This window comes from Oncorhynchus tshawytscha, linkage group LG08 (genome assembly GCF_018296145.1).
Source record: "Oncorhynchus tshawytscha isolate Ot180627B linkage group LG08, Otsh_v2.0, whole genome shotgun sequence".
Lineage (NCBI taxonomy): Eukaryota > Metazoa > Chordata > Actinopteri > Salmoniformes > Salmonidae > Oncorhynchus > Oncorhynchus tshawytscha.
In genome coordinates, this window is record NC_056436.1 from 24828881 (window position 1) to 24847157 (window position 18277).

At 42.8% G+C, this 18277-nt stretch overlaps 1 protein-coding gene across 5 annotated transcripts in view; it reads right to left on the reverse strand.

Annotated features, from left to right (window-relative positions):
• Positions 1-1398: 1398 nt before the first annotated feature.
• LOC112232903 (phospholipid-transporting ATPase VD-like) overlaps positions 1399-18277 on the reverse strand; it is a 41585-nt gene continuing 24706 nt past the window's right edge. For all 5 annotated transcript variants that reach the window (XM_024400186.2, XM_024400187.2, XM_024415410.2 and 2 more), the window contains 10 exons: positions 16041-16853; positions 15747-15873; positions 8142-8326; positions 7789-8044; positions 7445-7647; positions 7145-7345; positions 6936-7016; positions 6649-6753; positions 3782-3969; positions 1399-3647 (listed from right to left, as the gene is read on the reverse strand). In XM_024400186.2, coding sequence (XP_024255954.1) covers positions 3404-3647; positions 3782-3969; positions 6649-6753; positions 6936-7016; positions 7145-7345; positions 7445-7647; positions 7789-8044; positions 8142-8326; positions 15747-15873; positions 16041-16853 — 2403 coding nt within the window. In that variant the 3' untranslated portion in view covers positions 1399-3403. The remainder of the gene's footprint in view (positions 3648-3781; positions 3970-6648; positions 6754-6935; positions 7017-7144; positions 7346-7444; positions 7648-7788; positions 8045-8141; positions 8327-15746; positions 15874-16040; positions 16854-18277) is intronic.

An 18277-nucleotide genomic window follows, 5' to 3' on the forward strand; every position in this document is an offset into this window, starting at 1 on the left:
GTATTCAGTCCTTATTAAGTCAAATATATAATTGTCTTTTTTTTTTCTTTGCTTTTGAAAGTAAAAAGATTGCTTCAGACTAAGCATTACTCAGCTCCAGGTTGGATGTGGTTTTCAGGCCTCTGCTTGTTTGCCAGAGCATTTGATGTATAGTTTGGGAATAATAATCCTTGAGCGTATGAAGCATTCCAAGTAATTCCATCCAAAATCAGGTTGTTGGTTTGCTGTTTCAATTTGGAATGAAGGATATGTTGTTTAGGGTAGCATCCTATAACTCTTATCTATTTTAAAAAACATGCTGAAAAATGTGGGAGCTCATCTGCTCATGACCTCTCTCAAGTACCCTCCTTTCTAGCTGATTAAAGATTAGGGCCGTATGTTTCGAAAGCCGTATCGCAAACGATGATTATTGACGTTTTTAAACATTAAACAGCAGGATTATAGTTGACATGAGCCAGTCATGGGCGATGCTAACCACTGAAAACTGTAGGGATAAGGCAGAATTCCGCCAAGTGTTTGAGAGCTATGGGTAGGGTAGACAGTTGAACTATGCTCATGAGGCATTTCTGTTCTATTCTTCAAGATTCAATGGCTATATATCACAGGAGGTTGGTGGCACTTTAATTGGGGAGGATGGCCTCATGGTAGTGGCTGGAGTGGAATAAGTGGAATGGTATCAAATACATGGTTTCCACTGCTATATATAATTCATTTAAAAAGTCAGAAAATGGATGTACCAATCCCAGATTGTCCCTTTTTTAAATGCAATATTTAAACAATTAATATATTTTAACAATTAAATATAAATAGGCTAATTACAATACTATGATGCCTAGTGAAGGGATTCCCTTGTCTTGAAGCCTTTCAGATAACATTCCTAAAACTCACTGCCCAGGAGGAGAACTTGAATTTTGTTTGATCAGGTAGGCTATAAGATCAAATGTACAAATAGGGACAAGAATGACATTCTTACCCTAATGTCTCCACCTCATTGTCGACACTTGGCGTGTCACTGTAGTAGCTCATCGTGAAAACGAAGGCAATTAATCACCTGTGCGATTCTCCACCTGTCAGGCTACAGCGTCGACTCAACATTCTAAAAGCACCAACCGAAATCCTACACACACGCTGACCAAACGGAAATGATGAGGAAGTTCTAAGCAGACAACAAAAATGTAAAACTGTAGGACTACTGTAGTAATGTCTGTGCCATAGTCATCTGCCTACTGTGATCACCGGGTCCACAGTTTGTAGGATTAAACTGTTCTTTATCCACATTTTAAAAGAAAGATGGGAGGTAGAGGAGGGAGCTAGCAGGGTTGACTCAGGCCCCATTTACCCTTGTTTAGACTATTAGGCTAATGAAGTAGTTTGTATAATAACCCTAATTATCGTACACAAATTAACATCAGATGTTTAATAACACTAAACTCAAATAATTAACATGATACAGAACACATGAGTTGCTAATGTATTTGTACCAATATCTGATACAGTACACACATTTGGAATTAAGTTGATATAAAATAATGACTTCTAATCATTGCCTTGAAACTTTTCCAATTGGACTATATTCAAATCAGCTGCCTTCGCCATGTTGTACAGGATTTGATATGCAGGATTGTACTGTAAAAATCTATTTTTTTTTAAAAATTACATCAGTCTAATGTTACCACATAAAATACTGAGGATGATCTGTCTAAAAAAGACCAAACCAGGTCAGAATTGCATGTGGTAGAGAAAAACGTCACTTCTCAGAAGTAGATATGAATCCCAATGCCTTATCCAGGCAAACTCAAGAGAACATTTGTAAAGCCTATTTCCAGTGGTGGAAAAAGTACCCAATTGTCACACTTACTGATACCTTTATAGAAAATGACTCAAGTTAAAGTGAAATTCACCCAGTAAAATGCTACTTGAGTAAAAGTCTAAAAGTATTTGGTTTTAAATATACTTAAGTATTAAAGGTAAATGTAATAGTTAAAATATACTTATAATTTCAAATTCCTTATATTAAGCAAACCACAATGTGTTTTCTAATTTACAGATAGCCAGCTGCACACTCAAACACATAATTCACAAACAAAGCATTTGTGTTTAGTGAGTCTGCCAGATCAGGCAGTAGAGATGACCAGCCATACCTGAATCCTCCTCCTGCACTTAGGCCTACTAAGTTGCACTTTTGGTTGTCTTGCTTTAGAAGCCCCAGGCCCTCAGTCAATTCCCACATTTCATTTTCATTTTGTCAGTGTGTACATAGCATTTTGGTTCTTGTCTTGTAACTAAACATGCGCTGCCACTTTGGTCAGGACTTTCTCAAAAAGAGATTGTATCTCAACAAGGAAATACATGTTAAATAAATATATCCCATGTTTTAGTGGACTGCTTTACTCAACTAAAGATCAGAGGAAAACAGTGGTGAGAAAGGTCAGGTCCATGCCAAATCCATTTCAACTCCAGTCAAAATGAATTCAAGTGTGATTCAGGAGGAAAAGGCCACTTTACAGCATTTTGATTTGGTCTAGCCCTACAATGGGACCTCTGTGTCCAAGGTTCATATGCATCATTTACAATGTTATTTTGGAGTGTTTGTGTAAGACACGCCAACATCGAAGAGTTGTGCCTAAACACAAAAGGAGTCATAGCTTGATGCTAACTTTAAAAATAAGTGTACGCAGCTCAAGGATTGTAAAAACATTCCAAACATTACACACTCCTGCATATAATTCCACCCTTCTCAACAAAGCAGCGCTTTGATAACTAATAATGATAACGAATAGCCTTCTGTTCTCTACATGCTCAGTGCACATTGAAGAGGGCCAGAGTGGACCACACCTAGCAGTGTTCGGGTAAGGTGCACTATGAAGGGGCCTCTTCACCAGGGACACTGGATTGTGTCAAAGTCCTACCACACAGCAGACACACATTTATGAATGTGTCCACATCACCAATCTTTTCTCAAGGGACCATGACTCCATCTTAATGCAACTCTAGGCACATGTGAGAAACATCCATCTCTTTGCCCTGGATAGACAGCATGGTGATCTTAACCAACACTAGTGAGCAATGCATGCAAGCCAGCTAGCTTTGAAGGGTGTTAGGGTTGAACCCTGTAGCCACCATGTAAATAATGAATAGCACAGGCTTGGAACCTCTAACCCTTGCAATTTGACTGGTAAATTATGCTAACTGATGTGGCTCATGCAATGGAATGTATTTTTTGAAATGTCAGTTGAGTTAATTCAACAAATCACAGCACAAATTGATGGGTAAAACTTCCAGCTTTTACTTCCTTCTTTGCTCCTAAGAGTACACTCACAATGGCTACCAATTATGCCATCAATGACTTGAATGGGGACTATCCTTTTCTTTCTATTGTAGCCACCTCCTGTAGCCTCTGAGGTCAGGAGAGCACAGAGCCAGTGGCAGCTCTGCATTCCTTCAGCTCTTTAGGGAGTATAAAGTCAGGGATCTTGATGTCCAAGTCTTCCACGTTGATGATGAGACCCCTGGCTTTACTCTGGGCCTGGGTCTGGTTCCAGTGCTGCATCCTCCTACAGTAGTTGTCTGGGTTGAGCTGGTCCATCAGAGCAGCTTTCAGTGTGTCAGAGGGGGAGATGCTGTTGCGCAATGCATGGAACAGGAATCTGAAAGAGTGACAGTGAGGGAAGGTAGAAAAGGTTTAAAAAATGATTTACAAAAAATGTTTTTTTTGACATGTGTCTCAAATCGAGCAGTGATTCTGTCTGAAAAGGATTGGCACTACTGTTGGTGTGTATACCTTGGTAGCAGTGCCAGCACGGTGGTGAGGGCACATACTCCATAGAAGAGTGGTTGGGACATCTGTAGCTTGTCCACACCAAGGGGATTGGTGGGGGGACTACACGTCACACACACCACACTGAAGACCAGGGTGAAAGAGAAGTAGAAGAGAGCACTACCCACCAGCACTAACACATGTAGCCATGTCTGTAACACAGAAACATAGCACAGATCAACATAGGAATATAAATAGAGTACATAACATGGAACAGGAATATTCAGACACGATCCCAGGTGCACTAATTCACAACTTGAACCCATGAGTTGCCCCCTTCAAAATGTGAATGCATTGAGACCTAGTCGAAAGTGCTAAATACAGTGCATTTGGAAAAAGTATTCAGGACCCTTGAATTTTTCCACGTTACGTTACAGCCTTATTCTAAAAAGGATTCATTTGTTTTTCCCCCCTCATCAATTTACACACATTACCCCATAATGACAAAGTGAAAACAGGTTTTAGGAAATGTTTGCGAATGTATAAAAACAAACAATTACAGCCTCAAGTCTTTTTGGGTATGACGCTACAAGCTTGGCACACCTGTATTCTGGGAGTTTCTCCTATTCTTCTCTGCAGATCCTCTCAAGCTCTGCCCGGTTGGATGGGGAGCGTCGCTGCACAGCTATTTTCAGGTCTCTCCAGAGATGTTCGATTGGGTTCAAGTCGGGGCTCTAGCTGGGCCACTCAAGGACATTCAGAGACTTGTCCAGAAGCCACTCCTGCATTGTCTTGGCTGTGTGTTTAAGGTCATTGTCCTGTTAGAAGATGAGGTCCTGAGCGCTCTGGAATAGATTTTCATCAAGGATCTCTCTGTACTTTCCTTCGTTCATCTTTCACTCGATCCCGACTAGGCGCCAAGTCCCTGTCGCTGAAAAACATCCCCACATTATGCTTCCACCACCATGCTTCCAGGTAGGGATGGTACCAGGTTTCCTCCAGATGTGACTCTTGGCATTCAGGCCAAAGAGTTCAACCATGGTTTCATCAGACCAGAGAATCTTGTTTCTCATGGTCTGAGACTCCAAGCAGGCTGTTATGTGCCTTTTTCTGAGGAGTGGCTTCCATCTGGCCACTCTACCATAAAAGCCTGATTGGTGGAGTGCTGCAGAGATCGTAGTCCGTCTGGAAGGTTCTACCATCTCCACAGAGGAACTCTAAAGCTCTGTCAGAGTGACCTTCAGGTTCTTGGTCACCTCCCTGACCAAGGCCCTTCTCCCCCAATTTTTACAATTTTGTTTTATGTATTTCACTTTTATTTAACCAGGTAGACTAGTTGAGAACAAGTTCTCATATGTAACTGCGACCTGGCCAAGATAAAGCAAAGCAGTTCGACACATACAACAACACAGAGTTCCACATGGAATAAACAAACATACAATCAATAATACAGTTGAAAACTCTGTATACAGCATGTGCAAATGAGGTAGGATAAGAGAGGTAAGGCAATAAATAGGCCATGGAGGCGATGTAATTACAATGTAGCAATTAAACACTGGAATGGTAGGATGTGCAGAAGATGAATGTGCAAGTTGAGATACTGGGGTGCAAAGGAGCAAGATAAATAAATAAATAACAGTATGGGGATGAGGAAAATTGGATGGGCTATTTACAGATGCGCTATGTACAGGTCCAGTGATCTGTGAGCTGCTCTGACAGCTGGTGCTTAAAGCTAGTGAGGGACGTAAGAGTCTCCAGCTTCAGAGATTTTTGCAGTTCGTTCCAGTCATTGGCAGCAGAGAACTGGAAGAAGAGGCGGCCAAAGGAAGAATTGGCTTTGGGGGTGACCAGTGAGATATACCTGCTGGGGCGCGTGCTACGGGTGGGTGCTGGTAAGCTGAAATAAGGTGGGGCTTTACCTAACAGAGACTTGTAGATGACCAGGAGCCAGTGGGTTTGACGCCGAGTATGAAGCGAGGGCCAGCCAACGAGATCATACAGGTCGCAGTGGTGGGTAGTAATATGGGGCTTTGGTGACAAAACAGATGGCACTGTGATAGACTGCATCCAATTTGTTGAGTAGAGTGTTGGAGGATATTTTGTAAATGACATCGCTGAAGTTGAGGATCAGTAGGATGGTCAGTTTTACGAGGGTAAGTTTGACAGCAAGAGTGAAGGATGCTTTGTTGTGAAATATTGCTCAGTTTGGCAATGCAGCCAGCTCTAGGAAGAGTCTTGGTGGTTCCAAACTTCTTCTATTTAAGAATGACGGAGGCCACGGTGTTCTTGGGGACCTTCAATGCTGCAGAACTGTTTTGGTACCCTTCCTCAGATCCTGCTTTCCCTTTGTCATTATGGGGTGTTGTGTGTAGATTGAGGGAAATTAAAAATATAGATTTTTAGAATAAGGCTGTAACAATAAAATGTGGTAGAAGTCAAGAGGTCTGTATACTTTCTGAATGCACTGTACGTAGCCTACTGTAGGCTCCACTACTTTTTTAAAGGGGAACATATGTTCAGAACAATTAACTTGAAAGCAAAAGAATGTTGCTCTCAAAAAGTATCAAAAGAAAAGTGAAAATCGAAGTTTCAGGGAAGAATGGACAGAGAGATGTTTTCACCTTACAATATTTTCCCAATGCCAAGCCAGTGTGTATTATTTGCAATGAAAATGTCACTGTTTACAAATAATTCAATCTCAGACTTCATTATGAATTTAAGCATGGAACTTTAAAAGTGGCATTCCCATCCCCAAAAATAATTGTATCCATATTAGAATAAGGCTGTAACGTAATAAAATGTGTAAAAAAAGTCTGAATACTTTCTGAATGCACTGTAAATGCATTGTCATTATCAACCTATGGGTGTGTCAGGTAAGGTGTGTTTCTCACCAGTGTGCGGCTCTCGATGACCTGGTGTAGTAGGATGATGAGGAGGGCCGAGGCGTTGATGGGAGACCCAAAGGAGAGCATGTCTGCATCTGACCCTGCATATGCCTGACCAGAAATAAGGAAGTCCTGTCATTTTTCAAAGGCAGGGTATGACATGATGCCCTATTCAACTTAAACTACTCCTAGACTAGAGAGAACAACACCACATCACTGACCCCTCCTCAGGGTATATGTATCATAACACAATAGATCAATGGCAATAACACTATTTGTGGAAATCTACTCACAAAGTAAGGAATGAAGAAACAGACAAGGCTTTGGTAAAGAGCGTCCAGCATCGTCAGCCAGAAGGTAGAAGGGAGGTAGGCCTGGACAGATACATAAATAAAACAGATCAATGAGTGTTTGTGTTAGTGCTGGGCTACAACAAAAATATGCTCAAGGACCAGATTTGGAAATCATTGTCCTAATACAACCAGATTCCGCCTTAACACACCTTGGAATTCTGTCCGGATTTGTAGAGCTCCGGTAACTTAATGAGGGTATCTGCAGACACGTCTTTGTCCAGGATCCCGTAGAGAAGGGGAGGGGCGGAGGTGAAGAGGAGGTTGAAGAAGATGAGCACCCAGGAGTTAGTCATGACGCTCCCCGAGAAACCACAGAAGAACTGGTACCAGAACAGCAGATTCACATACATCTACACACACAGGAAGAAAGAGACAAAGGGAGGGAGGAAGAGAAAATAAAGACAGAGATGGTGAGTAGTGTGCCTGGGGTGAGTGAGAGATGTTCTTACCACATTCTTGTAGAAGAAGTAGAGAATCATGTTGGCCAGGCGTGTGTAGCACCAGTGGCCATGGACCAACAGCAGCTTGCGGAGGTGTTTAAACCTGGAGATGGCAAAGTCACTGGACATCACAGCCTGCATGCCCTCCTGGCCAGATATCCCAATGCCAACATCTGCCACCTGGATCATACTGACATCATTGGCTCCATCACCTGGACAAAAAGGACGCCCCAGACTTAAGAAATCTAGATTGGAAGCACTAAGACAGGCCTATTCCTACTGCCTTATAAATGTGCATAAATGTTTATATCCTGGACTTATCATTTATTTAAGTGTTACCGACTTCCACTGACCTATGGCGAGGGTCATGACTCGGAGCTGGTCCCGTACCAGTTGTACCACATGGCTCTTCTGAAGTGGAGTGGAGCGGCAGCAGACCACGGCCCTGCAGCGCCGGCTCAGCTCCAGGAAGTCCCCTTTCAGGTCCTCCTGCAGGGCGAAGTCCAGCGTGCGCCCGTCCACCACCAGGGTGAAGCCTGACGTGCCCTCAGCTGCCTCGCCACGCTCCACCTCCGCCCGCAGCTCCAGCAACAAGGCCTTGCAGGCCTCCTGAAGAGACACAAGACAGGATGAGGAAGACTGATAGCAGGATGACAGGAACACATTTTGAAGGACAAATAATTTAGAATAACAGGATAACATTCACCTTGCTATCACAGTTAGCAGTCAGCAGTTGGTCTGTGGTCCTGAGCAGTTTGCAGGCACAGGCGATATTTATGGCAGTCTCTTGTTTGTCCCCTGTGAGGACCCATACTTTGACCCCTGCTCTCTGTAGTGCCTCAATTGTCTCTGGCACTTCTTCCTGCAGTCTATCCTCAATCCCTGTTGCCCCTGGCGACAGAAACAGTAACACTACAGTCAGCCATTGCAATTGGTTGTTGCTAGCCCCTAACCAAGTTTAGGGGTGACCCCATTTAGTTGACTGGTCGATTGTTTGGTCGATAGGCTTTTGGTTGGCCGAAATGTCTTTAGTCGAGCAGTAGCAAAAAAATTATATATCCAGTACCAGTCAAAAGTCTGGACACACCTACTCATTCCAGGGTTTTTCTTAATTTGTACTATTTTCTACATTGTAAAATAATAGTGAAGACATCGAAACATTCCATCACTCCTCTTCTTGGTCATATAGCCCTTACACAGCCTGGAGATGTGTTTTGGGTTATTGTCCTGTTGAAAAACAAATGATAGTGGGACTAAGTGCAAACCAGATGGGATGGCATATCACACTAGAATGCTGTGGTAGCCATGCTGGTTAAGTGTGCCTTGAATTCTAAATAAATCACTGACAGTGTCACCAGCAAGGCACCCCCACACCATCACACCTCCTCCTCAATGCTTCACGGTGGGAACCACACATGCAGAGATCATCCGCTCACCTACTCTGCATCTCACAGACACGGCGGTTGGAACCAAAAATCTCAAATTTGTATTCATCAGACCAAAGGACAGATTTCCACCAGTCTAATGTCCATTGCTCATGTTTCTTGGCCCAAGCAAGTCTCTTCTTCTTATTTTGTCCTTAGTAGTGGTTTCTTTCAACAATGAAGCAATTCGACCATGAAGGCCTTATTCACGCAGTCTCTTCTTAACAGTTGATGTTGAGATGTCTCTGTTACTTGAACTCTATGAAGCATTTATTTGGGCTGCAATTTCTGAGGCTGATAACTCTAATGAACTTATCCTTTGCGGCAGAGGTAACTCTGGGTCTTCCTTTCCGATGGCGGTCCTCATGAGAGCCAGTTTCATCATAGCGCTTGATGGTTTTTGCGACTGCACTTGAAGAAACTTTAAAAGTTCTTAAGGTAATGATGGACTGTTATTTCTCTTTGCTTATTTGAGTTGTTCTTGCCATAATATGAACTTGGTCTTTTACCAAATAGGGCTGTCTTCTGTATACCACCCCTACCTTGTCACAACTGATTGGCTCAAACACATTAAGGAAAGAAATTCCACACATAAACTTTTAACAAGGCACACCTGTTAATTGAAATGCATTCCAGGTGACTACCTCATGAAGCTGCTTGAGAGAATGCCAAGAGTTTGCAAAGCTGTCATCAAGGCAAAGGGTGGCTACTTTGAAGAATCTCAAATATAAAATATATTTTGATTTGTTTAACACTTTTTTGGTTACTACATGATTCCATATGTGTTATTTCATAGTTTATGTCTTCACTATTATTCTACAATTTAGAAAATAGTCCAAATAAAGACAAACCCTTGAATGAGTAGGTGTGTCCAAACTTTTGACTGGTACTGTATCTACAGAAATAAGACAGGTCCTGCTTCTGTTGCCTGTTTGAGTGTTTGTTTAATAGCCTACTGATTCCATGTGCACCAAGCCTCATGCAACAACATGTCATGTAACAATTTCACATTTGGCTGTTTTTAATCTTCGCTTTGCTGTAATAAAGGCTTTAAACTGTTTTTCGTTAGAACAGAGCCTCTCTGGTATTATTCTTAATTGATTTAGTGCTGTTTTACGCTGTTCCAAATTGTCAAAAAAAATATTTGTAAAACAACAATAACACTCCCTTTTCTTGTAATTATTACTATTAAATCAAATCAAATTTTATTTGTCACATACACATGGTTAGCAGATGTTAATGCGAGTGTAGCGAAATGCTTGTGCTTCTAGTTCCGACAATGCAGTAATAACCAACGAGTGATCTAACTAAATTCCAAAACTACTACCTTATACACACACAAGTGTAAAGGGATAAAGAATATGTACATAAAGATATATGAATGAGTGATGGTACAGAGCGGCATAGGCAAGATGCAGTAGATGGTATCGAGTACAGTATATACATGTGAGATGAGTATGTAAACAAAGTGGCATAGTTTAAAGTGGCTAGTGATACATGTATTACATAAAGATGCAGTAGATGATATAGAGTACAGTATATACGTAGACATAGGAGATGAATAATGTAAGGTATGTAAACATTATATTAAGTAGCATTGTTTAAAGTGACTAGTGATATATTTTACATCAATTCCCATTATTAAAGTGGCTGGAGTTGAGTCAGTGTGTTGGCAGCAGCCACTCAATTATGATCATAAGTAATGTCATTATCATTAGAAGGCTTAGTATAGCAGCCTTGTATAACCACCATTGAGCTGTAGGCCTAAGAGAGCATCCCATTTAGCATTAACACCATCATTTACTTAGGCCTATATTTCAATACTTATATAGGCTACTGCATCAATAAATCATTCATGCGTTAGTTTATGTCATCACACAGCATACCAGTCATTCATAATTTGAAATGGAATCAAGCATTTTAGTTTTACAATAAATTAAAGGAGCCTTGAACAATTAGCTTAAACAATAAATAAACCGTTCCATTTAGGAAATTGCATTAATGCGACTGTTTTTAGGGAAAAATATATTTAATCAATTTTATAATAAGGCTGTAACGTAACAAAATGTGGAAAAAGTCAAGGGGTCTGAATACCTTCTGAATGCACTGTACTCAGTCAGAAAAGAGAGCAAGGGTTTAGGGAATAGGGAATGTTTTTTTCTAAACAAATTAGGAATTTCGGGAAGAGAACTTTTCAGTCAGAAATGGCTGTAATTATGTTGCAGCTTTAGCAACACGGACAGCGCGATAAACACGTTGATGTTCTGTGGTGGTCGCTGCAGCAGGGAAGAGAGAAAGACAAACGGGTGCTAGTCACACAGTCACTCGCTGTCTTTTCTTTTTTTAACACAGCGCAGCAAGTCTGAGCCAGGCCCGGCACAATCAAATCAATTCCTGGTTGGGCTCGCTCTAGTCATTTGTGTGTCTAAATTATTTAATCAAACTGTGCTTAAAGCATCAGACAAGCTCAGTGAATATATTTGATGAAAACACATAGGACAGGACTCGTCAACTAGGTTTGGCCTTCGGCCAAATTCTTTGAGATAATAGTCGAATGGTCATTCCACAATTAGCATATAATATTAGCACAATTAATAGGCCTTTAACACATCTGATTGGTACATGATAAATTCAGTGACAAAATAATTTCGATCTGATTACGCTCATAAAATCACCAATGTCTCTATTCAATTATTATTTTTGTCTATTTCTCTGTGCATTGATTGGTTGGGATAAACAGATCTACATAGCCTACTGTGAGCTGCACTACTTTAACATCAACATTAGTTCAGAACAATTAGCTTGATAGCAAGAGAATATGTCGCTCTCAAAAAGTATCAAAAGAAAGGTGAAAGAATGGACAGATAATGTAGATATGTGTTCATAGATGTGTTCATCTTCCAATATTCTTCCCAATGCAAAGCCAGTGTGTCTTATTTGCAATGAAAATGTTGCTGTTTGCAAATAACTCAATCTCAGACTTCATTATGAATTTAAGCATGGAACTTTCAAAGTGGCATTTCAGCCTTAAACAGAGGCCTGACACAGAAAAATTGAAGCATTAACTGCAAGCTACACACACCTTTTTTGGCTGACATATTCTTGTTACTTAAACGGGTTAAATATGCAGTTACAAGGAAGAGGGAAAACAGTGGTGGACATGGTGGAAAAACTTGAGGCCTTTACTAGAAAGCTTGAGTTGTTCGATTTGGACTTGTCATCTGGAAGGCTACTTCACTTCAGCACACTTCGCCATCTGGCTTGGATCCTTAGTCGACAGGGCGCCCCGCCGCAACAGCTGTGCCTTCAACCGGCCTCCGTCAGACCAGACGCGTCTACTAGCCCCGGGCTACTAACTTTAAACGCCGTGCCGCCCGCGTGCTAGCGACTTCGCGGTTGTTGTTTCACCCGTTGTTGTCTTAGTTAGCTCTCCAAATCAACACCTGTGATTACTTTATGCCTCACTTTATGTCTATCTCATATGTCAATATGCCTTGTATACTGTTGTTTAGGTTAGTTATCATTGTTTTAGAATACTGCGGAGCCCTTAGTTCCACTCATTATACATCTGATACCTCCTTTGTCCCACCTCCCACACATGCGGTGACCTCACCCATTATAACCAGCTTATCCAGAGATGCAACCTCTCTTATCATCACTCAGTGCCTAGGCTTACCTCCGCTGTACCCGCACCCCACCATACCCCTGTCTGCAATCTATTCTACCACGCCCAGAAATCTGCTCCTTTTATTCTTTGTCCCCAACGCTCTAGGCGACCAGTTTTGCTAGCCTTTAGCTGTACCCTCATCCTACTCTGTTCCTCGGGTGATGGAGGTAAACCCAGGCCCTGCGTGTCCCCATGCATCCTCATTTGTTGACTTCTGTGATCAAAAAAACCTTGGTTTCGTGCATGTCAACATCAGAAGCATCCTCCCTAAGTTTGTTTTACTCACTGCTTTAGCACACTCCGCCAACCCTGATGTCCTTGCCGTGTCTGAATCCTGGTTTAAGAAGGCCACCAACAATTCTGAGATTTCCATACCCAGCTACAACATTTTCAATCAACATAGAACTGCCAAGGGGGGAGAAGTTGCAATCTACTGCAGAGATCGCCTGCAAAGTTCTGTTAAACTTTCCAGGTCTATACCCAAACAGTTTGAACTTCTAATTTTAAGAATTAACCTCTCCAGAAATAAGTCTCTCACTGTTGCTGCCCACTATCGACCCCCCTCCGCTCCCAGCTGTGCCCTGGACACCATTTGTGAATTGATCGCCCCCCATCTAGCTTCAGAGTTCGTTCTGTTAGGTGACATAAACTGGGAGATGCTTAACACCCAGGCAGTCCTACAATCTAAGCTAGATGCCCTCAATCTCACACAAATCATCAAGGAACCCAGCAGGTACAACCCTAAATCCATAAACATGGGCAACCTCAGACATTATCCTGACCAACTTGCCCTCCAAATACACCTCCACTGTTTTCAATCAGGATCTCAGCGATCACTGCCTCATTGCCTGTATCCGCTATGGGTCCGCGGTCAAACGACCACCCCTCATCTCTGTCAAACGCTCCCTAAAACACTTCTGCGAGCAGGCGTTTCTAATCGACCTGGTCCGGGTATCCTGGAAGGATATTGACCTCATCCCGTCAGTCGAGGATGCCTGGTCATTCTTTAAAAGTAATTTCCTCACCATTTTAGATAAGCATACCCCGTTCAAAAAATGCAGAACTAAGAACAGATATAGCCCTTGGTTCACTCCAGACCTGACTGCCCTTGACCCGCACAAAAACATCCTGTGGAGGACTGCAATAGCATCGAATAGTCCCCACGATATGCAACTGTTCAGGGAAGTCAGGAACCAATACACACAGTCAGTCAGGAAAGCAAAGGCTCTTTTTTTCAAGCAGAAATTCGCATCTTGTAGCTCGAACTCCAAAAAGTTTTGGGACACTGTAAAGTCCATGGAGAACAAGAGCACCTCCTCCCAGCTGCCAACTGCACTGAGGCTAGGTAACACGGTCACCACTGATAAATCCATGATAATTGAACATTTCAATAAGCATTTCTCAACGGCTGGCCATGCCTTCCTCCTGGCTACTCCAACACCGGCCAAAACCTCCGCCTCCCCCGCAGCTACTCACCCAAGCCTCCCCAGCTTCTCCTTCACACAAATCCAAACAGCAGATGTTCTGAAAGAGCTGCAAAACCTGGACCCGTACAAATCAGCTGGGCTAGACAATCTGGACCCTCTCTTTCTAAAACTATCCACTGCCATTGTTGCAACCCCTATTACCAGCCTGTTCAACCTCTCTTTCGTATCGTCCGAGATCCCTAAAGATTGGAAAGCTGCCGCGGTCATCCCCCTCTTCAAAGGGGGTGACACCCTAGACCCAAACTGTTACAGACCTATATCCATCCTGCCCTGTCAATCTAAAGTCTTCGAAAGCCAAGTTAATAAACAGATCACTGACCATTTCGAATCCCACTGTACCTTCTCCGCTGTGCAATCCGGTTTCTGAGCTGGTCATGGGTGCACCTCAGCCACGCTCAAGGTACTAAACGATATCACAACCGCCATCGATAAAAGACAGTACTGTGCAGCCGTCTTCATCGACCTGGCCAAGGCTTTCGACTCTGTCAATCACCGTATTCTTATCGGCAGCCTCGGTTTTTCTAATGACTGCCTCGCCTGGTTCGCCAACTACTTTGCAGACAGAGTTCAGTGTGTCAAATCGGAGGGCATGTTGTCCAGACCTCTGGCAGTCTCTATGGGGGTACCACAGGGTTAAATTCTCAATGGAGGACTGCCTGCACATCAAAATCACATTCATCTCATCCGACATCATGTCCAAGTGGAAATGCAACTTTTCCCATTAAGTAAGTAACTCAGTGGCCTATATGACTGTATTTAGTAAATACTAACATTATTGTGAGTGCTTATCCAGGGCTATGTAGGTCTCAAGCTGACAGTATTTTTGGTTGTTACAGGAGCAGGTTATCCCGAGACTCCCGATACAGACATTCAGACATCACTTTTTTTCTTAAAATTATTGTTTTATGTAGGATGCAACTGTTTCGGCCAGTTGCAATTTTAAGTAGGCCTAATAAATGTTTTTAAAAAATCACTTCTATTAGGCCATATTTTTTTCTTGTGAAAGATGCTGTTAAGCCACATAACTGGCTGAGGTAGACTAAGTTGTTTTATATAGGCATAGGCTCGGAAGAAATAGACTCCAATTAAGCCCTCTTGTTATTTGTAAAGTCAAATTAAAATGAAGGTTATTGTTGAAATGAATTACTCAACTGGTGTAGTTTTTCTGCATATGTTGCTGTGCGCCACTTGCCTAACAAGTTAGCTATATTTTCAGCGCCAGGTGCTGTTGCGATTGCAACTTCACGTTTCAGCTCCACAAAATGGTTCACTGCCTGCTTTATTAGTTGACTGCCTTCAGCATTCTCTCTCATAATGAATGAAGTTCAAATGTAACTTTTGCATTATTTAAATAGAGTAACTTCCTTCTTGGGACTTTTTGAATGTCGGGTCCGAGATTTTTTTATAATATATATTTTTTAATTATGGGAGCCATAAAATAACCCTGACATAGGATGTGTCAATATATGGAAAAATATTTGAAATTCAAAAGAACAGACTCTTCCTGGTTGGCCAAGATTATTTTTTGTTGTTGGGGACAGCCCTAACCAAGTTGCTCCTTGAATTCACCACCACAGTTTATAAACAAGTGTAGGAGCAATACTTTTGACTATGAAAGTTACAGGCTGTGCCTTTAATTGATTTGTACCCTATGACTAATACTTTAGCAAGAAATTAAATAAATCATCCTTATTCTCCTAATGGTGTAAGAAAACATGTCAGTGGAGTTTTACCCAGTAGCGTGAGGTTGGTTTCCAGTCTCTGTGCAGACTCCAGTAGAAGCTCCTCTCTGTTCTCTATACTGGTCTCTGCAAATGCATGACGCTTCAACCAAATTTCATACTCCTCCTCCTCCAACACCTGTCAGCACAATGCACCAGTAAGTCACCAGTCTGTGAAAAATAATTTATTCTACTGAGGACAATCAACTATTCCAAGTTATCAAGTCTTTTTTCCATACACAAATGTGAATTAATGTGGTATTTAAGGTCAAAGCTAAAAAGCTTAACCACTGTAGACGTCTGTACCTTCTTAGCGATGCAGAGGGTGCGAAGGCCTTCCCTGGCGTAGTTGTCTAGGTGTTTCTGGGTTTGTTCTCTGATGTGACCTTGTCTCCCGTCTGACTGCTCAGCACCTTTAGGTGACTCTGCCAGGTCCATGATGACCGAGTCGGCTCCCTTGGTGTAGACTACCACCTGGTTGGTGAGCGGGTGGCGGACAACCACAGACATCCTCTTGCGAGTGGAGTCGAAGGGCAGGATATGGAGCAGGCGCACAGCCAGGCTGCCCATCCCTGGCAGCTCCACCAGAAGGCGCTCGAGTGAGCGTCCCTGCAGGGTGCAGCGGTAGGCCCTGGCCGCGTGGACCAGAGCCGCCTCGTCAGGGCTCTCCGCCTCATAGATCAGTTCATCTGCCCCAGGTTCACTGGGAGGGCCTTCGCCTCCGTTTGAGTTCTCCAGCCCGCTCCAGGCCCCCGGGTTGAGGTGTAACATCTTGTCCTCTTCACCTTTCCAAGAGCCATGCTCTCCCTCCTCCTCATACCCTTGGTCCCCATCCTCTCCAGGGACCCCATCCAGCCCTGGTTTGATACTTAGGATGGAGGCCTCAAGGTTAGGCTCCCCGTCTGGCTCTGTACCCAGCTTGGTGGGGGTAGGGGAGGGGCTGGGGGTGAAGGAGGCTGCTTTGCCCCTGGAAAAGAGCCTGCGTGTGAAGCTGCGAGGGCTCTCTGTAGTGTGGGGAGGAGAGAGTGTGGAGAAGCGGGGGAGGCCAAAACGCTGGAACAGCATCTTGATGTCCTCCAGGGATTTAAGGGGGGTACGGGAGACCTCAGGCACCTCGACCTGGGAATGTAATTGACAACATCAGTTGAAATGGAAATGGCACTAACCCTGGTCAAACATATACATTTTTGTTACATTCAGCATGTGCTTTTCCCCTTTGAGGACTACACACGGATATTGTTTGGTATTAAAACATCACAAACACAGGGTTTGTACAGAAAGTGGCAAGTCAAATTCCAGGACTTTTGTCACGGATCCCCCGGTACTGATGCTCATTCTGTTCACCAGTTCCGGAGGTCTACGTCACCGGCTTTCTAGGCTTCACTGAACGGGATTCATTATCATCAACCCCGGACTGTCTTTTCTGATTACACACACCTGGTTCCCATTTCCCCTGATTAGTATGTGCTCTCTGTTCCCTCTGTCTTTGTCGGTTATTGTTCCCATGAACGTTGGTGATGTGATTACCTATATATATATAGCTGTTATATATATATATATATATATATATATATATAAATAATATATATATATATATATATATATATATATATAGTGCATTACGGGTATTGTCCCATGTCAGTCAAGGTTTACCCTCGCTCTTTTATTGGTGGTACAGCCCAGTGTTTTGTATACGTGTTTGTTATGGGGCGGCAGCGTAGCCTAGTGGTTAGAGCGTTGGACTAGTAACCGGAAGGTTGCGAGTTCAAACCTGTCGTTCTGCCCCTGAACAGGCAGTTAACCCACTGTTCCCAGGCCGTCATTGAAAATAAGAATTTGTTCTTAACTGACTTGCCTGGTTAAATAAAAGGTAAAATTAAAATTAAATGGGTGTATTAAAAACCCCTATTGTGTATTCCTGCGCCTGTCTCCAAAATCCTTTATACCAGCATGACAACTTTCAAGTACTTTTTCAAGCACTAATATTTATTTTCAAGAACCATCAATTTGCAATAGTTCAAATAAAATGTTATTAGTCACATGCGCCGAATACAACAGGTATAGATAGATAGACCTTACAGTGAAATGCTTACTTACGAGTAAATAAAGAGCTGCAGTAAAATAACAATAGACTACATACAGGGGGTACCGATACAGAGTCAATGTGCTGGGGCACCGGTTAGTTGAGGTAGTATGTACATGTAGGTAGAGTTATAAAAGTGACTATGCATAGATGATAACAGAGAGTAGCAGTGGTGTAAAAGAGGAGGAGGGGGGGGCAATGCAAATAGTCTGGGTAGCCATTTGATTAGATGTTCAGGAGTCTTATGGCTTGGGGGCAGAAGCTGTTTAGAAGCCTCCTGGACCTAGACTTGGCGCTCCGGTACTGCTTGCCGTGCGGTAGCAGAGAGAACAGTCTGACTAGGGTGGCTGGAGTCTGACAATTTTTAGGGCCTTCCTCTGACACCGCCTGGTATAGAGGTCCTGGATGGCAGGAAGCTTGGCCCCAGTGACGTACTGGGCCGTTCGCACTACCCTCTGTA